We start from the raw sequence: 24,685 nt of genomic DNA on the forward strand, positions 1-24,685 counted from the left end.
TAAGTTGGTATTACTGTGTGGGTATGCATTTCCATTGTCCTCTGAAGTCCATTTTGTCAATGAATTGATGGTCTGTGTGTATTGTAGCGATAACTGAATTTTTTTGAGGCAAGAGAGAAATTTAAAAATCCTAGCTGCAACTTGGAGGACTGTCGCATGTCTAAGCATTAGGTTCAGAACATCAGATCTCTAAGGACTTTTTTATTAAATGCAAGTGCTGTAAGGGAGTGTTGTGTATAATAATTATAATATTATAAAATTATAAAAATATAATAAACAGATTTTTGAATGAGGAGTTTAAAAATTCTGTGACATTTGAAGTAAAAACATTAAATGTTTGTGGGTTTTTTAATTCTCATCACTGTATTAGTGGCACTGTAAGTGCAGCTAGCAGTAGATCTGTTGTTCTAATATCTTTCTATGGGACTTTAAAAGGTTTATTTTTTTATACTAAAATTACTACTGCATGTCTTCAGCCGTAGTTGTAGTTCCAGATACAGGATCATTTATACAAAAATAGATATAGTTATCAAGTGTTTGATTTCTAGTGTAAAGTTACTGTTTACAGTATACTATTTTAACGGAAGATTCAGTTTTAAATAGAAAATACAAGAGTGCAGTAGAAGTTATGATGGATTTTACAGTGACAGAGAATGCTGAATTGGGTCTTAAATTGCTTCTGACTTGCTGGGATTTAGAATTTTATATTAGGCTAATCCTATTAGGGGCTGATGCAAGTGTTTGCCTTGGTTGTGATACATGAATCTTCCCATCCAGGCTTGTTTAGGGGAGAGCCTTCTCTATTTTAACGATGAGGCATTACAACCAGCAGACTTAATGACAGTGCAATAAAGAACAGAGGAAAATTATTGATTGACTTCTTACATGCAGTATAATATCCCCAATAGCTAGCCATTCCTATATTTAACCTATAGGTCAGGATTATGAACTCCTTTTGTTAATAAGTTAACTTTATTCATCTGACTGGTACACAAGACATGACAAGTTGGTTCAGGTTTTTCATAAAGCTTGTGTATAGGGTTTGGCTGAGATCCTTTGGGACAGATTTAACATGGATTCTCCATAAAATTTATTCACTATCTTTAAAACACATTTTTAAGACATGACAGAATGAGCTAAAAAATTAAAAACAGATAAGCTCAGGAAAAATGCACTGCATTTATAACAGAATTTGATTGTCTTTTTCTTAGAAGAACTTAACCTTGTCTATAAAGTTGTGATCCGGGTTGTTGCTTGAAGATATCAACGTTTAATGTTAATTGTCTTTCAGTTTATCTTACACATTTGGATTATGCGGATACAGAACGAATAATGACAGAAAAACTTCACAATCAAGTGAATGGAACAGAATGGTCATGGAAAAATTTGAATACCCTATGTTGGGCTATAGGCTCAATCAGTGGAGCAATGCATGAAGAAGATGAAAAAAGATTTCTTGTTACAGTAATTAAGGTATCATGGTGCAAAACTAATAACTGTGTCACACCTCATAGTTTTAGCTCAAGAAATTAAGTTTTAAAAATACTGCTCTATGTTCTTAGTAAGGTATCTTGTATAGCAAACAAGTTGTTTGGGAAAATTTACTGGGAAATGTTAAATCCTGGATTTAAGGCTGATAGATTCTTCAGTCATGAACAATGCATTAATCCAAATAGCCTTCTCTCTGAAATTTTCAGAGAGAAGTTAGCTTATGATGAAGTATTTTTTTTTTCTTTCAGGATGAGAAAGAGATGGGAAGGGATAGCTAATGAAATAAAGGAGGGTGCCAGTATGACCTCCATTGTGTCTTGTTCTTGCACTCCTCCCATACACGTTGTATTTACCAGAAATTCACTTTGGTCAATGAACAAAAAGAAAATGGCAAAATAGCAAGATGCTAGCTGGTTAAAAACATTCATTACAAGGGTAATTGACCTGATCTTAAAGATTCGTACAAATTCATATCAGAGGACTTCTTTCAGTTTACCACCACTAGTATAATGTAGGTGTCCAGGTCTTCATGTTGAAATAAGCATATAATGCAGCTCTTCAAATAGTGAGGTTTAAGATGTTGAAGTTCATGTGATCTAAAAAGATTGATGCATTTAATTTCAAACATCAGTAAATGCAAGCAAGCAGTCCCAAGTAGGAGTTTGAATTCAAACTAGGTATTGATACTATTGCTTCCCATTTCCTCTATTTGATGTGGAATCTATATATGGATACATGGATCAACTAGTTAGTTGATACTTAACAGTGTGCGGCCTGTTGAATTCTCCCTTACAAAAATTTAGGTATATCTAAAATGCAGATTCCATGGTTGGCTTTCCTGTTTTGTTTGAAACCTACATATTGCATCACCCCAGTTTTAACCCACCCTTTTTCATTGACGTTGAACTGGATATGGCAGCCACTTCCCTTTAATTTAACTGACTTTAGTATTTTATAATTGGTCTTGTAATGCTTTTAATTGAACTGGATAAACTTGAGGAGGAACCTAAAAATATTTTATTTTGTAGGATCTCCTGGGACTCTGTGAACAAAAGCGAGGAAAAGATAATAAAGCCATTATTGCATCAAATATAATGTATATAGTAGGTCAGTACCCACGTTTTTTGAGAGCTCACTGGAAATTTTTGAAGACAGTAGTCAACAAGCTGTTTGAGTTTATGCATGGTAACTATCTTTTTTTCATTTGTTTTCATTTAAAAAAAACAATTGCTGATGCTCATACATACGCATATATAGAAAAAATACAGTGCAGTAACTGACTTGATTTAATTTAGAAACTCATGATGGCGTCCAGGATATGGCTTGCGATACCTTCATAAAAATAGCACAAAAATGCCGCCGACATTTTGTTCAGGTTCAAGTGGGAGAGGTCATGCCATTTATCGATGAAATTTTAAACAATATTAATACAATCATCTGTGATCTTCAGCCACAGCAGGTATGTTTAATTCAGGGATGTGGGTAATATGTAGTAGTTGCTGAAGACCAATAAAAATACTCTGTAATGGAGTGTTACTGGCAGTGGTTTAAGACCTGAATTGTGTGTGGGTTTTTTTGTTTTTGTTTTTGTTTGTTTGTTTTTGTTTGTTTGGTTGGTTTTTGTTTTTTTGTTGTTGTTGTTGTTTTGGTTTTTTTTTGGTAGTCTTATGGCACAAATAGCATGATCAAGTTGCAGTACAAAGATCTTAATTAGCATACCTCCAAGGAGAATTAAAGTGAGCTTAATTGAAGTTCTGACTTCTGAAATACATTTTTACAACTAAATAATTTAAGATACTGAATATAATTTTGTGGTTCTGATTTGCGATAGAAGAGTATCCTACTATAATGGCATACAGCTCTTGTAGGTGCAAGAAAAAAAGCAAAGGGCCTACCTCTGGGAGGGCTGCAGCTCATAAAGTGAGAGTAGTGTGCACATAGGACATGCACTGATCATGTGTTACAATAAAGCTTTGGGCAGAGTGGGTCTAGTATCTGGAAAAAGGTACTTAAAGGAGTGATGGTATCCAGTACACAGTTTAAATGCCCCTCATAATACTCAGTTGCAACTTGTGTATAGGTCTTAAGTCAGCCTAAAGCTCTGTAAAAGAATTAAATGGAGCTGTATCCCAGGAAAAATTAAATGGCAAATACCTGAGCTTCCTTGCTTTGGGATATGGTGCTTTTTTGTAGGAGGCAAAATGAAGAAAGGCTCTAGGGTATAGCTGGTTTGAGGAGAAGGGGATCGAGTCTTGTTTTGTATGTGATGAAAGTAAGGAAAGAACTGAAAGACTTTATAAAGTTAAGTGGGGAAAAAGGTATATAGACAGTGAAACTCCATTTTCAGCCTTCATTATGTGTTGGGTTTTAAAACACTCTGAACTGTTTTTCCTTATTCCTTTTTAACCTAACTGTTTGACTTCCTGTTCCAATTAGGTGCATACATTCTATGAAGCAGTGGGATATATGATTGGGGCACAGACAGACCAGACTGTGCAGGAGCATCTGATAGAAAAATACATGTTACTCCCTAATCAAGTATGGGACAGCATAATTCAACAGGCAACAAAAGTAAGCCCATAAAATTTAAGTGTATTCTGTGTTGAGATGAAATTGGCTAAAGGTTTCTTCCATCGCCAGGTTCATTTTTCACGTGGCATGGCATTAGGTGTACATACGCAGCAGTGGACTTCATTAAACAATGGTCAAAATAGTGACTGACGTGATAGTAAAAATGTCATCTTGAGAGAGGAGTCTTAAATAACAAAATACTGTTTCTAATCTGGTTTGAAGGACTGTTTTACGTTATTTCAAGTAATACGCTTCTTTGGGGAACAGGGAATTTATGAGAATGGCTACTTCAGAGGGGTAAAGAACAGTTTCTCCACAGCTTCCCTTTACTTGGCTTGCAGGTGAGGTTTCTTTCTAAATAACAGAAAACATGAAATACTAAAAATGCTGCTCACTTTCTTCTTCAATCATTCTCATAAAGTACATCTTTACTCCTATTTTTATTTCTCCTTTTCAGTCTTTTCAAACACTTTATTAAAGTACAAAGAGTCTTGCGATCCACAAGAGGTGGATCCCTTTGGACTTACCCAGTTATCTTGAAATCTAAACAAACTTGAGTTACTTTTCTCACTGTGACTTTTCCATTAAACCAAGAACAGAGACTTACATTTCTCACTGTGATTTTTCCGTTAAACCAAGAACAGAGACTGCCTTTCCTTTGGACTGTGTCTGTCCCTTCATCTTCTTAATCTCAATCCTCATGTGCTGTGTGTTTGGTTTTTTGAGTATTCCCCCCCCCCCCCCCCCCAAAAAAAAAAAAACAAAAAAACCCTAAAATAATGTTTGTACTACTGCTGCAAAAATTCTTTTGCAAGAGAGCAAAATAAAGGCAATTCAAGATTCATCTTGATTCTCAGTTTAAGGTAGAGTGGAAAGTGCCATGAACTAAAAAACAGTATTATATAAACTCCATCTTTTAGTGATACATTCTTTAACAAACTACGTAATGGAAACTATTTGAACTACCACTTTTTTTATTAAAAGCTGAAGGGCAGTTCTATTCACTAAACAAAATGAACTCCTATTTTTCAACAGAATGTTGATATCTTAAAGGATCCTGAAACAGTTAAGCAGCTGGGTAGCATTCTGAAAACAAATGTAAGAGCATGTAAAGCAGTTGGCCACCCCTTTGTGATTCAGCTTGGAAGAATTTATTTAGATATGCTGAATGTGTACAAGTGCCTAAGTGAAAATATTTCTGCAGCTATCCAGGCTAATGGTAAGAATTTTTCTTGTTTTCCTTGAAATTGGGGACTAATAGTTCATGTTACCAGGTTTCAAAGTACGTTACAGAGGCAGGCTAATTTACTGTGTTCATGTTACTGTTTGGGCAAGTGGAGAATGATTGTGAAAGTGTTTGCTTCGATTTTCTTGCTAACCAGATGTTCTCCTATTCAAATAAACTGCTCTGATTTTAGAGGGAAAACAAGTGTAAGCCAGAAATTTTGGGAAAGATACAGAACACAGTAGATATTTAGAAGAACTAATACCCAACCTGTTGAGACAAAGTTCTAGTACATGTTCTTTTATCTTACTCTAAATATGAAAAAGACTGTCTTTTGAATTTCTTTTTTTCAAAAGGTGTTAGTGGGGCTTTGGTATGGTACTGTGCTACTAAATAGCTTTATTATAGAAATGTAACTGTAGTGAGGATCTCTGAAAGTAATGATAAACCAGACTTGTAATCATTGACAAGAAATTATCACTTGCCTATCGTAATTCTACCAGATAAATTAAGATATACTGTGTCTCAGTGGCATGTGCTGCTGTAGTAGTTCATGACCCAGTTAAATGAGTCAGTCATTGAATTGTTCATCTATGTTATGACCAGTTTTCTAGCCGGTGCAGATCATGTTTGGAAATATGAATGTTAAATAAAACTTCTGTGTAACTGAACAGCTGGTTGACCTTGAAGTAAGTAGCTTCTCAAATAGAATTGAGAATAAAACTGGCTGTGAAATCAGTACCTTTTGACTCTGCAGCTCTAATGGCCACAACTTGTCCTTGTCTGAAATGATAAAGTTCAGAAAGCAGTTGCTAGGCCTGTAGTTCCAGTGTGATACTATATTGGCAACTGTGTGATTGTGCTTGTCTCAGAGTATGTTTTCACAACTGGTTTTAGCTTGCCTGAGATCTCTCTAATGCCAGGATGAGCAGTCCTAGCCTCTTCTCCTTGGAAGAGTTCACTCTTCCAGTGTTTCCTTTCTATATGCCGTAAGGGTTGCATGGCTACAGAGTTGATCAGATTTTGTTGATAAGACTACACTGATTTTTGGGGTAAGAAATTGAATTAAGGACAAAACTTCTTAGTGGAAGGGTTCTCTCTGTCTTAGATTACAGTTTTCTACAGAATATCAATTTATAGGTTGTTCTCCCTCCACCCCATCACTTAGGGAGAATGAGATGTAAGCTTAGTCTAAGTAGTTAAGTCATTTCTTTACTTGCAAAATAAGGTGTAGCTTTGTTTTTGAAGCTTTTTAAAGTAGGCACTGTACGCAGTAGTTCTGTAATGCTAAATGAATCGTGTCTGGGAGCTAGAATGGAGGTAGTTTTATCTGCGCTATGTCTTTAATCTTCTTTGTCTTTTGTATATTTAAAAAGCATTCTCAGTTTTATTTACACCAATTCAAGTTAACTTTTTGGTACTGAATACAAACTACATTAATGGAAAATCACCTTACCTGGATTAACTGAAGCTTTAAAACTTAACAGGTGAAATGGTAACAAAGCAGCCATTGATTAGAAGTATGAGGACTGTAAAAAGGGAAACCTTAAAACTAATTTCTGGCTGGGTGAGCAGGTCCAATGATCCGCAGATGGTAAGTAAATGCATCTTACAGAAATGATTCATTAATAAGGCAGAATTTGGGAGAAGTCTGCTTTTTGTTCTGCTGTTGACTAAATCAGATGGGTCACAGGAACTTGTTTCAGGGAGGTCTGTAAAATATAAAAGAAGTGTAATTTTACTGAGGTAAGTCAGCAGTGTTTGAGATGGTTTTGTTAGTTTTAGCTGAGAGTATTCTTACGGGAAGCATGGGGACCTAATAGAACTCTACCGAAGCCACTACTGGATGGTTCTGGGAATGAGGGGGTAGTTTATGGATGTGTTTGTTTAATGTATTTCAACTTCCTTAGCAAGAATATTTCCTGTAACTAGACAATCAACTTTGCTATACGCTTTATTTAATAACTGCGTTGTTATAACCGTGGCTTGCTCTTTTAATTAGGTAGCTGAAAACTTTGTTCCTCCCTTGTTGGATGCAGTTCTCATTGACTACCAGAGAAATGTTCCAGCTGCTAGAGAACCAGAAGTACTTAGCACTATGGCTATCATTGTAAACAAGCTGGGTGGACACATTACTGCTGAAATACCTCAGATATTCGATGCTGTTTTTGAATGCACGTTAAATATGATCAATAAGGTATTTATATTTAAACTCTGGATAAAGCATCTCCCTAGTGACTTAAGACCAAAAAAACCCCAAAGTTTTATATTGAGGGTACTAGTTTTGGCTGTTGGTAATTAGTTAAGCGAAAGATGCCATTCTATTCCAATAAAGGGAAGCAATATGTAGTTAACAGATTACTACAGGGCTTTCATTTTAAAGAAACGAAGTGGGGATTCATGATTTCTTTCAGTGAGTATCATCTCCATATGTAGTGTCTTGTAGACAGTCTCCCCATCTTTCTGCAGTCACAGAGCATTTGTGGCACATGCAGAAATTTCTCCTCAAACATTTGTTTGGAAGTCTGGCTGTCTAATTGGATGTTTTAATTTGGTAGCCTTACGAATTGCTTGGGTTTAGTTTTTGAATTAAGTCATTAATCATTTTTTGTGGTGGGAACTTGGAATGGCCTGCTTCTGGAAGCTAAACTGTACTTAGTTCCACTTTGGTGTCAGACTAACTGCTAAAATATCAAACCTCTAAATTTAAGTATTTATCAGTCCTTTCCTTGAGTATTCCACACTTAAATACCATAAGTGTGCAATTCTTATGCTACAGTCTGTAGTATGTATTTGCATAATACTTGGGCAGTACTAGCTGAAGTAGTGCCACTTTGCAATAAACCAGAAATTGTTCCTCTGTTAAAAGTAACATAGGTTCTTAGCTGCGTTGAGACCATCTGTCTGCCTGATAATCTGTGGAATGAGAAGTGATTAAGGTTTTATACTAACAAAATGTGGCTCAGCAAGTTGATGTTGTTTAATTCTTTAGAAGATGGTCTTACCAAGCTTTGGGGAAAATTCGGGGGGAAAAAGTTTAGCTCTGCTAGAGAGCTGTTCTTTGCTTTTTATTTAAGGTCATTTAAACCTGAGGTCTAAATGCTGTTCACATAACTTACTGAATCGGACTCCTCTTCATAGGAGATCTTGTGAAGGATATTTCAGCTGTTCAGGAAACTTGACTTTTTTTTCCCCTCTCTCTCTCCCCCCTTCCCTTCTAGGACTTTGAAGAGTATCCTGAACACAGAACAAACTTTTTCTTACTACTCCAGGCTGTAAATTCTCATTGCTTCCCAGCATTCCTGGCCATTCCACCTGCACAGTTCAAACTAGTTCTGGATTCTATTATTTGGGCTTTCAAACATACAATGAGAAATGTTGCAGATACAGGTAAATGGAAGTTAAGTGTTACTAATTCTACAGACTTCCTTTATCTAGCAGTATCAATTAAATTTTTGATAGTTTACTGCTGCTTTCTTGCATCTCTTTCTTTAGTCAAGCTTAATTTTGTGATTGGAATGCTCATTCTGTATTGTATTAGCATAAGAATAATATTCTCCTGTCCCAGCTGCAAGGTGCCAACCAGGTATGTATTACTGTGCTAAAATATGTGGGTAGTGTTTCACTATTGCAGCTGCAAGAGAACACTTCATTTCTGCTTGTTTTCTTTTCCATGTGAGTATTGACATTTTCAGAAACTGAACCGATGCAACAGCTCGTTGTTCCTAAAGCTGGTGTTCCAGCTCTGCTTCTGTTGTGCTGCCTGTGGTGTTTCTCCTTACTTCAGTAAGACAGTTTCTCAGTAACTAGTGAAAAATCTGGCAGAATGATGAATGCTTGGGGGCTGAACTGAGAGCCTGATGGGAGCCAGCCTCGGTGTAAGAGGAGCGGGAAACAGACCTTAGATTGTAAGGCGGGGACCTGTGCTCCCTTTGGACAACAGCAAGTTTTTAAATTCAGGGGGAGGCTTAGCTGAGCACCTGAGTGTATCACTTCTTCCTTCAGCAGACTCAAGTAATTAAAAAGTCCTCCAGAATTTGAGTTTTAAAGGGAGGCTAGGAGAGGCTACGTACATGTCTTAAATTTTGAAAATGTTGTAGCTTTTGGGCTTCTCTGATCATCTTGACTGTTGGTTTAAAAAAATGGTTGTGACGCTGCCTGATTTTAAAAACACTGACAGAAGTTGCCACTTTTAAACAAGGGGGTTTTTTGGTTTAGTGTTTGGAAAGATAGAGGATAAAGATAAAAGTTTTATTTCAATTAGTAATTGTGTCTTCATGTAATTCTGAAAACTGACACTTTTTTCCCTTTTAAAATGAGTGAATACGCTTTTGGTAGATGGTTTCTCTCACTTTCATTAACAGCAATAAAGTGATAGGGTTTGTTTTTTCTGGTTCTGACATCAAGCAATGAAACCCAAATCTAAACTTGTAAGCATGTGTATAGCCCTCTAGCGGCTATTTGAGGAAATGCCTGGGAAAATCATGAAATCTGTAATGATCAAGCTTTCAGTGCCCCTCAATTTTTTGGGACGTTTGTATCACTTTGGAAAAGGCAAAAAGATGCTTAGAGGTTTTAATATTCTTTTGTTGGTCAACTTTGTTTTTTTGCATATTTTTCCAGGGCTTCAAATACTTTATACTCTATTACAAAATGTTGCGCAAGAAGAGGCTGCTGCGCAGAGTTTTTATCAGACATATTTTTGTGATATTCTTCAGCACATTTTCTCAGTTGTAACAGACACCTCACACACTGCTGGTAAGAATGTATATATGTGAACCAGTTGATGAAAATATTCCTTACAAACTTCAAAATAATGTTGTACATTATGTTCTAAATAATAACTGCATATGTGTAACTTTGGTCTGTTCAGGTTTGACAATGCATGCATCAATCCTTGCATACATGTTCAACTTAGTAGAAGAGGGAAAAATAAGTACTCCATTAAACCCTGGGAATCCAGTGAACAACCAAATGTTTATTCAGGAGTATGTTGCTAATCTTCTCAAATCTGCTTTTCCTCATCTGCAAGAGTAAGTGTGCTGTGGTTCTTTAATACTTTTAAGTGGGTTCATATGTGTTGATATACTAACTGATGTGTTTACTTTCAGTGCCCAGGTTAAGCTGTTCGTAACAGGACTCTTCAGTTTAAACCAGGATATTCCTGCTTTCAAAGAACACCTAAGGGATTTCCTGGTACAAATTAAGGTATGTTTGGCATGCTTTTTCAAGAAATGAAAAATAATTATTCAGCATAACAATAATAGTTGGAAAGTAATTGGACAGTTTTCTGAATAGGAGATGAGTCTACTGCTGTTTAAAATTGTAACAAAAGCTTACTTAAATAGCTTGAGAGGGTCTGTGTATAAGAGATCATTTAATTTATTTTAGTATGATTTAATTATATGAATTGGATTTAATACATGTCAGTTGTGCTTTACTGTGTGTGCATATAATCGATAGTTTTAAGATGGCTGTAAAACTTACTCTAATGAGAGTTACAGCAAGCTGATTTTTAAACAGTGGTCTTGTTTCAGTTCTGCTTGGGATGTAGGCATTGTTTGAAACTTCCCAGAGTAATGTTTTTCATTTTTCCAAAGATGCTAGAATTCAAGATGATTGTAGAAAAGTGCTCATTAAAATAGTGTTGAGAATGTAATTGTCAGATATTTCAAAGTTTTTATGGTACTGCTTTAAATGATAGTATGGCCCAAAAGCTGGGTTACTAGAGCATCCCATTCAGTAATTCATGATGAAAATCTTCTGTATTTTGCATTCCTTTATATTAATATCTTAACAGAAAACAAGCATACAGTCTGACAGGAATATTCTTCTGGATTTTGGATGCTTACTGGTCTGTTCTAAAGCATTTGACAATGAACTAACAATTCTGTAAATTATACAGGAATTTGCAGGTGAAGACACATCAGACTTATTCTTGGAGGAAAGAGAAACAGCCCTTCGGCAGGCTCAAGAGGAGAAACATAAACTTCAGATGTCTGTCCCTGGCATCCTTAATCCACATGAAATTCCTGAGGAGATGTGTGATTAAAAAAATAATAAAACACGTTATGCAGTTTTCTTTCTGTACAGCTACTTTGTTGTGATAGAAGAAAACAGCACTTGGATATTTGTTGACCAAAATGATGCCAATTTGTAAATTAAAATGTCACCTAGTGGCCCTTTTTCTTATGTGTTTTTTGTATAAGAAATTTTCTGTGAAATATCCTTCCATTGTTTAAGCTTTTGTTTGGTCATCTTTATTTAGATTTGCATGAAGTTGAAAATTAAGGCATTTTCAAAATATTACTTCATGCCCATTTTGTGGCTAAGGGGAAAAGAGGCGAAACATAACTTGTAAAAGACTATATTGCAAAATTATACAATTTCCTGTAAGAGTATCAATTTTTAATTTGGGATCATTTTCTTTCTAGCCTGCCCTGCAGCCTAGGAGAAAAGGTAATGAGTAAAACGAATTAATTGTTAAGCAGAGGATTATAGTGCTGCATTTTTTTGAACAGTTAGCAGCTTTTTGGACTGAGTGGTAAGGCTAGGCTACATGTATTTGCAAGTTGTATGGCAAGTTTGCAGCAAGATCATGTGCATATCATCCCATTGTAAAGCAACTTCTAAAGAGTATGGGAACACAGTACAGTTAGTTATTTTTACACAGTTCTTTTGTTTTTGTGTGTGTGCTGTCGCTTTGTCGACAACAGCTTTTTGTTTTCCTCAATGAGGAGTGTTGCTCATTTGTGAGCCTTCATTAACTCGAAGTGAAATGGTTAAAATATTTATCCTGTTAGAATAGGCTGCATCTTTTTAACAACTCATAAAATAAAAAAAAAAAAAAACTCTGGCTTTTGAGATGACTTATACTAATTTACATTGTTTACCATGCTGTAGTGCTTAAAGAACACTACTTAAAAGCAAAATAAACTTGGTTTACATTTATTTTTCTTTCTTTGGCTTATTCTTTTATTGGATAAAAATGCTGTGATCATATTAAAGACTTGTATCCTGAAAATGTAGGAAAAGTCCCTTGATCTAGGTAATTGCTGCTTTTGGCTTGCCTAATCTCAAGGACTTTGGCTATGCTTGAAATAAGTTATAACATGAATTAAGTTGGGTTCCATTTGGAAGTACAGTAGCTATTCTGACTTACCTCCATGAATAGATATTCCACAACAAATTATTATGAAATGCCAGGAATAAGGTACTGTTGCTCTCTATATGGACACTTAGAAATAAATTGCAAAGAGGTATTGCACTGTATCTTGACTAAACAAGTGATACTAATACATATAAATAACATAGGTAGACAAGATCTACAGTTATTTTTCTACCTAAAGTTTTGTATTTAAATGGTTTCCAGAGACTTAAGTACTGATACCAAAAGCAAACCATATGAACACTAAGATTGTGTACAGTCTTGGCTTCCCCATTATTTGTAATGTTTCTCCTCTGTCTTCTAGTAGCTGATGTTTTTATTTTCCACGGTTTCCATTTATTTGGTCTCTAATCCTAGGACTGTTACTATGATGCAAAGTATAGCCATTCATGCAGAGCTGTAAAATAAGGTTAGACAGTTGGTGGTGTTTTATGTAAGTTTGGATCCTGTAGTTAACTTTGTGCTGTACATTAATTTTGAAATAGACGTGCATGAGTTAGCAGTGTTCATGTAGAACCTAGCTGTGACAAGAATGTTTCCACAGTCTTAAGTATTTGGCCCATTCTGTTTCTGAACATCCGTTTGCTTGATTTAGCTGGCCCTAAAAAGCAAAGCCATTCCTGTCTGAAGATCATTTGGCAGCACAAATAATGTGAGCTGGCAACTCTGGTCTTTGGAAGGAGACAAGTTGTCCTCAAACCCCTTATGACTAGGACTTAAAATACAGCCTACCAAAATTATGTTAAGAATTATTTTGATAGTTACAAAAGCCATTTCTTTCCCTTTTTAAGATAATGTGCTTTAAGCTTTCATGTCTTCCTGTCCTGTTAAAGTGTAGCTTTCTGTTATATTCTGCTAATGCAGTATCACCTGTAATAAGCAGTTCGAAGTAGAAAAAAAGTAAAATATTATTGAAGGACGCATTTGGAATGGACATATTAAATGGCTTGTGAACAGGTTAAGAGTTGCAGCATTAGAGCTATCAAAAGCTTAATGCAGCTGTGCAGACTGTCATCAATCCAGTAAGAAAATACATTTTATTAAAAATGGAAATACCACTGATAGCTTGGCTCGAGGATGATTATATTCCATGAGTAGCAGAAATAAAACACTGAATTAGTTCTGACATGAAGTGGCATTAACATTGCATTGAAAACAGTTTTGAAAGAAAAAGGCACATATGCCTTTATGCATGTTACTTTTCTCCCCATTTAAAACTGAAACAAGTCTGTGAGGCTGATGGTCTGATATTTACTGGAAAACTAAATCCAAATTAAATTCTCAAACAGCATATTATTTGAAATATATTTTTTGAAATAGTTAATTCAGAGAAGAGTTGTTTCATTATTTTGATACATCTTTCAGATTATCTAATAAAATGTTAATCTTAGTTTTCACTTCCCTTTTAAATCTAAAAACTTCACTGTGGTCTTAACTTGTTATCTTAAGAATTGGTGCCTTTCACTGATCTCTGCAGGCGCTTATGCAGGGTTCTGGATACCATTAAAGATTTGACTTGTGTGTGTGCGTATTTCTAGTGCAGTTATCCCAAATGTGGAAAAATAATTACAATGTACATCTAAAACAGGACTGGTTCTAATGCACACTCTGTAAATAAAAATAAATGGATAAAAAGCATGAACCATCATATAAACATACGTAACTTGTAATTATATGTAAACCAATGTTTACTTTGTGCATATTTCTTTACAGATTTTTCAAAAATATGTACTCCAGGTACATGCATAAACAAATATTACAGGGTGTTTTCTGTGTTTACATGAATTGATTGCCTGTTAGCTGATGAAAACATCCCCAAATACTTGTTTCAGGCTACTATGATGTGTTTGCTACTGTAACTGAAGCAGATTATTTTCCAAAGCATTTTAGGTTAGTTTTTTTTTAACTTGAATAATTGGTGTGTGTTAATCTGATTGGTTAAGTGACCTATTTTCCAATAAAGCTAATATTTATGCAAAAAGCTTTAGAAATGCTCATCTCTGAAGGAAGCTCAAAGAGTTATTTCCAGTAGTTTTCAGCTCTGGAAAGGCAGTAAGACTTCAGCTCTGGGTTTCTTTATGAAAGATCAGGAGGGTGTCGCAAATAATGCAGCATTAAAATGCGGAGTGGCTAACAAGTGAGAAACTTGCATTATAAATAAAATGTATTATGGCTCAGAGCCAGTCTATCCCTTTGGATAAGCAGCCATTATTGATCCAAGACTTCTATAGATCCAAAGCTACTGTTTGTATTTGCTGAAAGATGTATTTAGATTTTTTCCCCACTTGGTTAGTCTCCAAATGTAATAGAGCAAAACAGAAGTGGTGAATATTATTTTTAAAACAGTGTGGGGGCTAAAATAAGCAAAATAACATATTCTTTCCTTATCCTGCCATTCATGAATACAACTCTCCACTTGCTTTCTTGAGACTTTTTTTTTTTCTCCCCTCCACCACCAGACTTCCAGATACTCTTTTTTCCTTGTCTAAGGCTGATAATGGCCAGTGACATTCTCTCCAGTTGAGGTATTCATTTTTTAGAAACCCTTGGGTAGATAGGTTTCCTTAAACATTTCACATACAGTCCACCTTAATAATTATTTTAAATACCTGAAATCACTGGTCACTTCTGAGAGTTTGGGGATACCTTGTTTGTAAAAGCATCTTTTTAATGTGAAAATACAAACACTTCAGTATATTTTCAGAAGTACGAGTAATGTCTAAGGAAATACAATTCCCCCCTTTTCAAGCCTCTCCAAATAAATTGTGTATCTTACAGTTTTTGTGATTGTTGTTGGTAGGGCTGGAGAAAGATGGTGCTGCTCGTAGGTTTGTCTGATGAAGTGCTAAGAATTATGATGGGCCAAAAAAAAGTAAACTTGGTGTTTCCTGGGATAATACTTGAAGTAGGTAATTGATAAATGGTTGACATATATGAAGTGTTGTCAGATCCTTTCAATCCTTCAAATTATATTTTGACCTGGGTGGATGGGGGAAGAGGACCACTTAATATTATTTGCATAGTAACAGAACATAAATGAACAGTGCAGTCTTGGCAACTTTATATTTAGCTAGGCTAGGATTGTGTAGTTTTCAACTTATTTCTGTCATTCCCTGACTGCCAGTTCAGTAACACTGGTCAGATTACCTGATGGAGCTATCAGCATCCCAAAATAGCTAAATTGGCCAGGTTTACTGAGTGCATGCAGCTTTATACTTTATAGGATTTTTTTTTTCTTTGGTAATAGCTATTCATCCTTTTTGTCATCCTGCTTAAGACAACCTACTTCCATGTCAAGTTAGAACTTGGAAATTATTGCAGGTACATATACAATTGCTGTGTGTGTTGCCATAGGTCTTTTCACGTATGTCTGTCTCTCTTTACCTGTGAGTGCTAGTTTGTGCAACAAGTGGGAACAAGAAAATGGAGCATTTAGAAGAGATAGGGTTGCAGAAGGATGTTTTGGAAGTGAAAAGTATGGATGAGAATAACAAGTGGAAAGAGAAGATGAAAATGAGACAAGGGGTGAATAAAAGGGAAATAGTGTAAATTAAATGTAAACAATGAGCATTTTTTTTCTAGGCCACACCCTGGATAGTCTTTTTTGATTACCCCATTAACATGATATATGAAAGAGTTCCTTATTTTTATCATGAACATCTTTTAAATCTCTTTTTTTTAAAAAAAAAAAGCCAAACTAAGTTCTTTCAGTTTGACAAATCTGCACAGGAACTGTCATAGTTGGGAGTTCTGACAGCTTGCCTTCCGCTGTCTTTCACAAATCCAGTAATTTCTGCCGAGACTATTGGGAGGAACTGGCTAATCTAGGTTGAAAGACTGAAGGGGGAAAACAGCATTGTTTTCTCCCAAACAGAAATACATAACAAGCTGTGTGTGAACATGCACTGTGAAGAACTGACTGCAGCCCACTTGTTACTAATGTTCACTTTAAGGTGAACTAATGTTCACTCAGGTATTTTGACACCAGTCAGTAATGGTATATCTTTCTCTTGGGCATTTCTCCTTAGCTAGATCTAGCTTGAGCATTTTTTTGCATCAACCCTCAGAACAGCTTTTATGAACTTCACAAGCTAATTTGAAAGATTTGGGAACTCCCAGAATCAGACTGAGAACCCGGGTGTAATTATCAGAGTATCATCAAAAAAGAGTGGTAGACTAGTAGCACCGAATTTCAAACTAGTACAGCCAAATCTCCACTAGAGCTATATGGGAATAGAGGTGTTCAAACAAAAAAAAGCTCAACTAAATTACTAACCATAATTGCTACTGTATAAGCAGGCTCTGAGATACTGTAGTGAAACCACTCTGAGTTGGAGTTTGGTCTGTTTACTTGGCTCTATGGTGTGATTCTCACCACACCCAGTAGCTGGTAATAACATTTATTAGAATGCAGGTTATTTTTCTACTGAAATGCTGAGCAGGCACTTAGGTGTTTTTGTAGCAAACTGTAACATAGTGTGGTAAGGATCACTACTGTTACATGACAAGTTTTTGGCCTAATTTACATCCCCAGAAATGTTGATTGTATTCTTCAATATTCAGGGGAAGTCAACCTACCTGGATTTCTGTCTTCACAGGGTGCTGTGATAGCGAAGTCTAGTTAGACATTAAGTTTATTAAAAAATAAAAATAAAAATGCTGATTGCTAGATTAATGGACGTATAAGACACTTTAATTTTGAAATTCAGGTAGTAGAATTTTAAAGTCTGTGTAAATTTAAACTGATTCTATTATGTTTCAGCTGAATTTCATTGCTAACTTTTCAGGTGGAGATTTATTTCCTTTAGTGAAATGAAGGATTTCCTGGGCAATGGATTTCAACCTTTCCAGCGTCATTTCTGACTAGAGGTCACAGATATAACTGAATTGGCTGGAATCTCCGTTTTGAAGTTGTCATCTGTATAGCAGAAATGGCCAAATAAAACATTTACTTGTTTTTCAGCTGTCACAGCTTCCATCTCCTATTAACATCTACTGAAATCACTGGTAGTTTACTTTTTGTCATAAACTGTGGCAGTAGAGTAATAAACGTGCAACCCATTCAACTTGCTACGGGAATGGTAACCTACAGCAGATCAAACAGAAGATACTTCAGTCATTAGAGACAAAGCTCTGGCTGAAGCAGTCAACATGACTAACATCAAAAATGTATCAGTTAAGTGTTCCATATTCTACATTCACTATTCTGTATGTACATTCAGATACAAAATAAGGTTTGGATATACAAACTACAAGACAGGGTAGACAAATATATCTAATTGAATTTTCAAGGTGTTTTCTTAAGCAATTTAACTTTTTTCAGAGCAGTAGCTCTCAATCGGGTATCCCTGCTTTCCCTACCGCCATCTGCAAATGCTCAACTAAGTATCAGTTCTGCGCTTGACTGACGACTCCGTGAGCCACAGAGCTGACAAATAACCAGGATTTCCCTGCCCCCTTAATGAAAAGTGTTTTTTCCTGTTCCTCTATAGCACTGCAAATCTATTCATTGTAGGAATACCAATATGACGGAGGGAGAGGGGAATCAGTAAAGGGAAGAACTGTTGCAGCACTGACTTAGATGGACCTAAACTGCTGCAGACCCTCAAGCTGAGAAAAAGAACTACACCCTTCCTCATTCTTGCTGTCACTAGACTGAGTCTTGTCTTTCATTAGGATGGATGCCTGTCTGATTCAGGATACAGGAGCTGTGGCAGTGTCCCAGAAGAGGAACAGTGGCAACGACCAGCCTTACCTTCTCAACCCCTAGTCCAGCTCAGTTTTGTGAAAGGTTTTTAACTCCATCTTTAGCCTAAAGAGAGCCAGGACTACAGTATTAGTTTGGTGGTATGAATCAGTGGGACAGAGTATATATGTTGCAGAGTATATATGTTCTCAAACTCTTACTCCAGTCTTAAGTTTGGGCTTAGAGTTTTATATTTGCTCTAGGTTTGCATTTATCTTCAGGTACTTCTTTAGAACTGCGCTGGCAGTTTACTAGAGCAAGTGTTTTCAGACTGAGAACAGCATCACAGTCAAAGGAAGGAGAGAGGTCTTCCTTGGGATCAGACAACCCTGCAATGATGGCATATATGAGGAGGGAATAAAAGATCAAGAGAAAAAAGCAGTGGATGGGATAGCTGAAGGCTTAGGATCATTACAACCAGCATTGTAGGCCAGCAATATTAATGTATGCAGTTAAAAGAATTTGGCTGGCAGTATTCCAGTCAGCACAAAAATAGGAGGGAATCAAGGTCACCCATATTCTTCTCTTGTATTCATTGAACTTGGCATGTGATACCATGCTTGAAACGTCCTCTTCCTTGTGCTGACTCTGATGTTTATGTGGCTGTGCAATCAGTTAGATCAAAGAGCTGATCTGTCTGAAAAACAATCGTTTAAGATGTTTTAGTAGTTAATTTTAGATCCCTGATCAAATCAACTGCAAGGTCTATATAAGGAAGGAAGAGGGGAAAGAAAATTGCAATTTCAGATCAGATTATGCAGATTGCAGAGCTACAGTTTTTATTGAAAAACTGTGTTCGTTTTGGCAGATGCAGGCAACTCACTATTCATTCACTAAGCCACTGATTCATTCCATGTTAGTGGGAATACCTCTGCAAAATGACATCAAAGGTTAAGGAACTGAATAAGTGTGACTTCTTGGAGATACAGTTTTTGTATTATTGTGGTATAAGAAAGTTAAAATGTACTCTAAGCTTCTCTTTGTACAGATCTAGCTTCCAACTTCAGTTTTGATAATGGCAAGAAGTAAAGGATATTCCAGCAAACAAAGACTGATATTATTCACAAAACTGTATGTGGCATATTGCAAAGACAACTCAGTAATATTACACTCTTCATGAAATCCAAGAAGAAAATGACATACAAAAGAAAGATAACTGAAATAATCTCATAGATCTTAGGAAGGTAGGACAGCACAGTATCAAGTGAAAAATTATACTTTATGTATATGACCTAAGATCTCAGGCTTCGAAAAGGGTACTTCAAAAAAGAAATGTGGCTAGAACCTTAATTTGAGCACAGGCATACCATGATAGCTGTAATACTCAGGGCTGCTCTTTTATTCTTGCATTATGCAAATCTTCAGGCTATCCCGAGGAAACCACACAATCAAAAGTGGCTTTATAAGCTCCAGTACATCCGTGCCATTTTAATAACCAAACCATCACACCTATTCCTCTCTATCATTAGACAATACATTGTTTAGAAAAGACTAAGAATGTAGGGAATTAAAGTAACTTCAAGTTACATGTAACAAGAAAGATCAGTAAAAACTTTCAAAGAGCAATTGATCTCTGGAAAACTGAGCCTAACAATAGCACTTAAAATTTTCAGGAAAGTAATCCTCCCAAAAAGCTAACTTTAAAACCGAAGTGAGCAAGCTTGCAAGAAAGCATGCAGTTTACGTGACTTTTCATCTTTCATCAATTGCCATTTTAAAGCTATTAGCACAGAGTATAGAAAACCTCCACTAAAGTTACAGATAAGGAAAGGTATCTATGTGGTGTTAAACAGCAGACTATTGTTTCTAGAGACAAGGGAAATAAGGTAACTAATGAAGCACCAGATTGAAAAAAAATCTGGAAACTTTGTTAGAATAGGAAACAATCTTTCTTTGATAAATGTATTTTGGTGTAAAGAGAATAGGGTGCCTGGTGCTTAGGCTAAAGCCAAAGATGGAAAAACTGACATGATCTCTGAGACATTCCTTGAACTGGCTCAGTATTGTAGGATTTTGATACTAAAGTTGTGCTATAATAAACACAAATCCTACATTTCAGAAAGAATAGTTTCTCCCTCAAAGTTATCCCTAATTGCCAGTGCTCCAAATTTGAAAGGGCAGTGCTTTCTGCACGTGAGTAAGTGGCAATGTGATCCCACAATTAACAACTAGTCTTTGGGTCTTGAAATGTTTTTTCTTTCTTTCTTTTTTCTATTTATTTAAGAAGCTTGAAGATCCTTGGAATGAGCAGTTGTGAGATGGCAGACTGGGTCTCTTGTTCAACAATAAGAGGTCACCTGAATAAGCAGTGCTGGCTGGAGGAGTCATCTGGAGGACGTGATCCCCTCCCAGTAGGAAGTGAGCTATTGGAATAAGTGTTTGGTATTGCCTTAATCCCAGAACTTAGAGCTAATATCATTGTAAGTTGACAAGGTAAATAATTTTCACACATGCATTTTTCCCAAGAAAGAGAGTCCAGCATGCTCACAGAATTTAGCTTCCTAACCAATCCAAGCAATTCACTAATCAGACTTTGCTCTAAACTAAATATATGCTCATGAGCACTAAGCATTACTCATTTTAAGCTATTCTCCTGTTAGATAAAAGGAAAAAGACAACTCTTCCTATAGAAGAGACTTACTTAATAGATACGTCCCTTAATCACCAGTTGTTCGACCTCAGCTCTTTCTCCTCAGTTACAGGAAAACTCCCAACGGCTATCAGCATGTAGATCTGTCAGTACACACATAGATATGGTTCTCTGGTTTAAACACCAGCCACTCAACTGGCTGTAAGGAGAGAAAAGTTGAATTCAGAATGTTAATTGGGAAATATGATTAAATTCTTCAGCTCTGTTTTTCTGCATCTCTTTTTCTGCATGTAGTTTCAATTTTTTATCTAACAAAAAATAGCTTTTAATCAAATTTTACTGTAAAGGAAAAAGTCCACAGATTTTCACCCACCTCATGATACAAACTCCCTGTAGCTTTAATATTTCAACATTCTCAGTTAATTTCAAAGACAGAGGAAGCTTAAAAATCAACACTGCTATTCTGAGACTGTTCATATACAACCATCACAGAATCACTTAGAAATGTTAATCTCCATATTCTGTCATTAATAGGCCTATCAGTTATATGTTGTCAAGGCAGTTTAAGATAGAAAGATTATATGGCATCATATGTACCTCTACAAGCTTTCTGTTATGTAATATTCCTAGTAAAAACTTGGGTCAAAACGATGTTAAGGTTGAAATCACTTATAAACCTGGACATAGGGTAACAGAATACTTCAAGTATTCCCCAACTACACACTGTAAATTTATATAATTCAAAGTATCCCCAAAAACAAATGAGGAGCTATATATAAGCATATATGTGTGTGTATGTGTGTGCGTGCGTGTGACCAAGAAAATAAAAATCAACGTTAATTTAAGATATCTCCCCTCCCACACTTCATTATCGCCCCTCTGCCAGAGCTTAGTATCCTAACAAAATTAGGATACTAAACTCAGATTTTCAATTTATTTGGAGGCAGTAAAATCCTGCAAAGGGGCCATGCAGACAGGTAGGGCACTACAATCAGCAGGAGATGCCAGAACTTGACAATCCACAAGAAAATATGAAGTAGTGCAGTTAAGGGCACAGAACTTCACCATATCCTGCAGTCATACCATGCAAAACCATATTGTTGTAGTATTTTAGAGTGTTTGTGTCAAAGCAGTAAGGACATACCGATTTCTTTTTTAGGACACCACTGCTGGGTACTAGATTTTTAAAATAGATGTTTACCCATAAATGTAACTTTGGTTCTATAACAATGAATACTATTACTATTTATATACAATATAGCTTGAAAAAACACTATTTTTTCCTCTACTTTGTATCATTGATCCTTGTCAAATAATTTTTCTTACTATTAGCAAAAAGAAATTTGCAACTGATCAGTGCGTATTATTTATGTTTCACAGTAGACTGTTTCCCCATCTGCAGAAGCAGAAGAAATAATACAGTGAAGCTTTTAGTTTAATATTTACTCGCAGTCCTTCCCATCTCTTTCACTGGTATGCTTTGTTATACGTAGAAGTTCTGTTTGAAAGATATTTGCATTAACATAAGATGTGAATGAAAATGGCAGCCATCAAGGAAACTATTTTTCACTTAGACTCTTAAAGAAATTAATTTTCTGTAACAGTTTAATAGAGCAAATGGAACTCTCAGCACAGATATATTTCAGAATAGCTATTGTAGAATACAGTTATTCATGTTGGCTTACTTGGAAAGTGCTTGAAAAACCATCATCAAGAAGGAAGCCAAGTGAAAAATAACTCATCCTAGTAGATGTCTTGGACTTCCACAGCAGTTGTTGTAACTGAGACTAGGAATATTGACTACAATAACTTGCATCTTATTTTTAAACTGTATTAAGTTCAGTTGAGTTCCTCATTGTCTTAGCTTAAGAAATTGATGCTGTGATTATTGTAAGGGGAAAAACACGGTGCACTTGAGTGGGATGTTGTATGTACAGCAACCAGGGTTATTATCACAGCCTGGATAAATATGCACATGGACAATCAAAAAAGACAGAACTGTATTTCAATAATGAAATTAGACCCTTTTATATTTTCTCCATTTAAGCTGGTCAGATCCATTTTTTCCTAATTTGGCAATTCTGAGTTATTATACTTCCTATGAAACTCTACCACATCTGCATTGCAGCTATTAGTACATTCCCTTAATGTCATGTACAACTCAGTAAACTAGACTCATTTAGAATAATATACTAACTCACCACTGGGTGGTACTACACAAATAAAAACAATTTAAAAATACTACAGAAATGCCTACTTTGGCAAGAAAAAGCAGCCAAGGTGTGGCTTGTGAAACATTGTGATACATATTGCAATTATATATATCTGGTAGAGAATGTGAGACAGAGTGTTAGAGCATCAGTGTTAGTGTTAGAGGGAAAGGGCTAGAGAGAGGGAGAGTTAGAGAGTTAGTGAGAGTGAGTTAGAGTGTGTTTGTGTGTGTGTGTGTGTGAGGGAGGGTGTGAGAGAGCCTGTTAGTGAGAGAGACTGAAAGCATGAGCATGTGTTTGTGTGTGCATGAGCATGAAAGCATATGAAAGCGCATGAAAGCACATGCACGTGAGTGTGTGTGTGAGTGCAAGAGAGCGTGAGAGTGTGTTGGAGTGTGTGAGAGAGCATGTGAGAAAGGATACACGTGAGAGTGAGTGAACATGCAAGTGTGGGAGTGTTGAGTGTGTGCATGGGGGGGAGTGTGTGAGAGAGAAGGGGGGGAGATTATTTATAATTTTCATGGCAAAGACATCTTATTTTATATAGGAAACTGCTGCCTGTGTGGTAACTTGCCTTCCAGGGGCTTGACATCCTGCAGAAAACATGTGCCTAACAGAAATGAGTGGAGACAGGAAACTGAAGTGGGGAGGTGTATTAACTGGAATTATATAACTTTATTAAAAAAAAAAAAAAAAAGCCCACAAAACTTCAATTGGAGATCCTCATTCTTTTTAAAAAAATTAAACTTCTCTTTTCATTAAAAAAAAAAACAGTATTTCCAAATATTTACAGAAGCAATACTTGTCATTAGACAGCTATTACATCCAATGAAGCTATCAGGGGGATAAGCCCTATTCTAGCAAGATCAACAACTTCATCGCAAAGAAGGTCAAACAGTTACCTTTCACGTTATTTTCATACAATACTGTAGCAGCTCAAATGTTTATTTTCGGGAAAGCGGCATAGGAAGTGCCCCAAGCCAGAGCTGAGCCCAGATCCGGCAACGGCCGCTTGGGCTCCCCTCAGCCAGGGCCCGGCGAGGACACGGCCGACAAGCCTGCCCCGCGCCCTGCCAGAGGAAAACGTGAACACTTTGATTAAAAAAAGACACCAAAAATCCGCCCAGAAACGGGGAGCTTTTTACTACCCAGGTCGCCCATCCGGCGCTCCCTTGAGGCCGGAGCTCCCTGCAGGCAGGGCCGCCGCAGCTCCCTCCCGTTCTCGCCCCGAACCGCCTCGGTTTGGGAAGGCGTCCCCGGCCAGGCAAATAAATAAATAAATAGAGGGGGGGAAAAAAAGCGGGAACTGGGTGCCTAAGAAGTCCTCCAAGGCAAGGCCGCGGCCCGCTGAGGAGGGATCCCCCTTCGGGCGGCCCGGCCACCCCTCCAACAGCCCCAGTCCGCAGCCCGGGCTCGGGGCCGCCGCCGGGCAGTCCTCGGGCCGGGCAGCCGCGCCGCGGGCGCTCGCAGGTAGCGGCGGCTCGCTTTGAACAGAAGAGGCCGCTCCGCCGCGGCGGCGTGCGCGCGTTATGGGAGGAGATCCCCCTTCGCGGGAGGCGGGAGGAGGGCAGGGAAACGCGCTTCCCGCCCTACCCGCGGTGCGCGAGGAGCCGCAACCGCCGCCGCCATTTTACCCTCCCGGCCCCGGCTGCCGGCCCGCCCCCTTCCTCCTCCCCGCTCGCCA

General features: G+C 37.0%; 1 protein-coding gene and 1 long non-coding RNA gene across 4 annotated transcripts in view; one reads left to right on the forward strand and one right to left on the reverse strand.

Moving 5' to 3' along the window:
- XPO1 (exportin 1) overlaps positions 1–12,238 on the forward strand; it is a 42,988-nt gene extending 30,750 nt beyond the window's left edge. For all 3 annotated transcript variants that reach the window (XM_064510024.1, XM_064510025.1, XM_064510026.1), the window contains 12 exons: positions 1,292–1,473; positions 2,520–2,676; positions 2,787–2,950; positions 3,928–4,062; positions 5,098–5,281; positions 6,775–6,881; positions 7,290–7,484; positions 8,509–8,677; positions 9,911–10,045; positions 10,161–10,320; positions 10,399–10,495; positions 11,193–12,238. In XM_064510024.1, the coding sequence (XP_064366094.1) occupies positions 1,292–1,473; positions 2,520–2,676; positions 2,787–2,950; positions 3,928–4,062; positions 5,098–5,281; positions 6,775–6,881; positions 7,290–7,484; positions 8,509–8,677; positions 9,911–10,045; positions 10,161–10,320; positions 10,399–10,495; positions 11,193–11,339 (1,832 nt within the window). In that variant the 3' untranslated portion in view covers positions 11,340–12,238. The remainder of the gene's footprint in view (positions 1–1,291; positions 1,474–2,519; positions 2,677–2,786; positions 2,951–3,927; positions 4,063–5,097; positions 5,282–6,774; positions 6,882–7,289; positions 7,485–8,508; positions 8,678–9,910; positions 10,046–10,160; positions 10,321–10,398; positions 10,496–11,192) is intronic.
- A 4,328-nt stretch (positions 12,239–16,566) lies between these two features.
- LOC112980005 (uncharacterized) lies at positions 16,567–24,678 on the reverse strand. The gene is made up of 3 exons (XR_003258323.2): positions 23,904–24,678; positions 20,843–20,990; positions 16,567–18,838 (listed from the first exon to the last, which is right to left on the reverse strand). It is a non-coding gene; the product is annotated as an uncharacterized LOC112980005 (long non-coding RNA).
- Positions 24,679–24,685: the final 7 nt, after the last annotated feature.

The sequence above is a fragment of the Dromaius novaehollandiae genome, chromosome 3 (assembly GCF_036370855.1).
Source record: "Dromaius novaehollandiae isolate bDroNov1 chromosome 3, bDroNov1.hap1, whole genome shotgun sequence".
Taxonomy (NCBI): Eukaryota; Metazoa; Chordata; class Aves; order Casuariiformes; family Dromaiidae; genus Dromaius; species Dromaius novaehollandiae.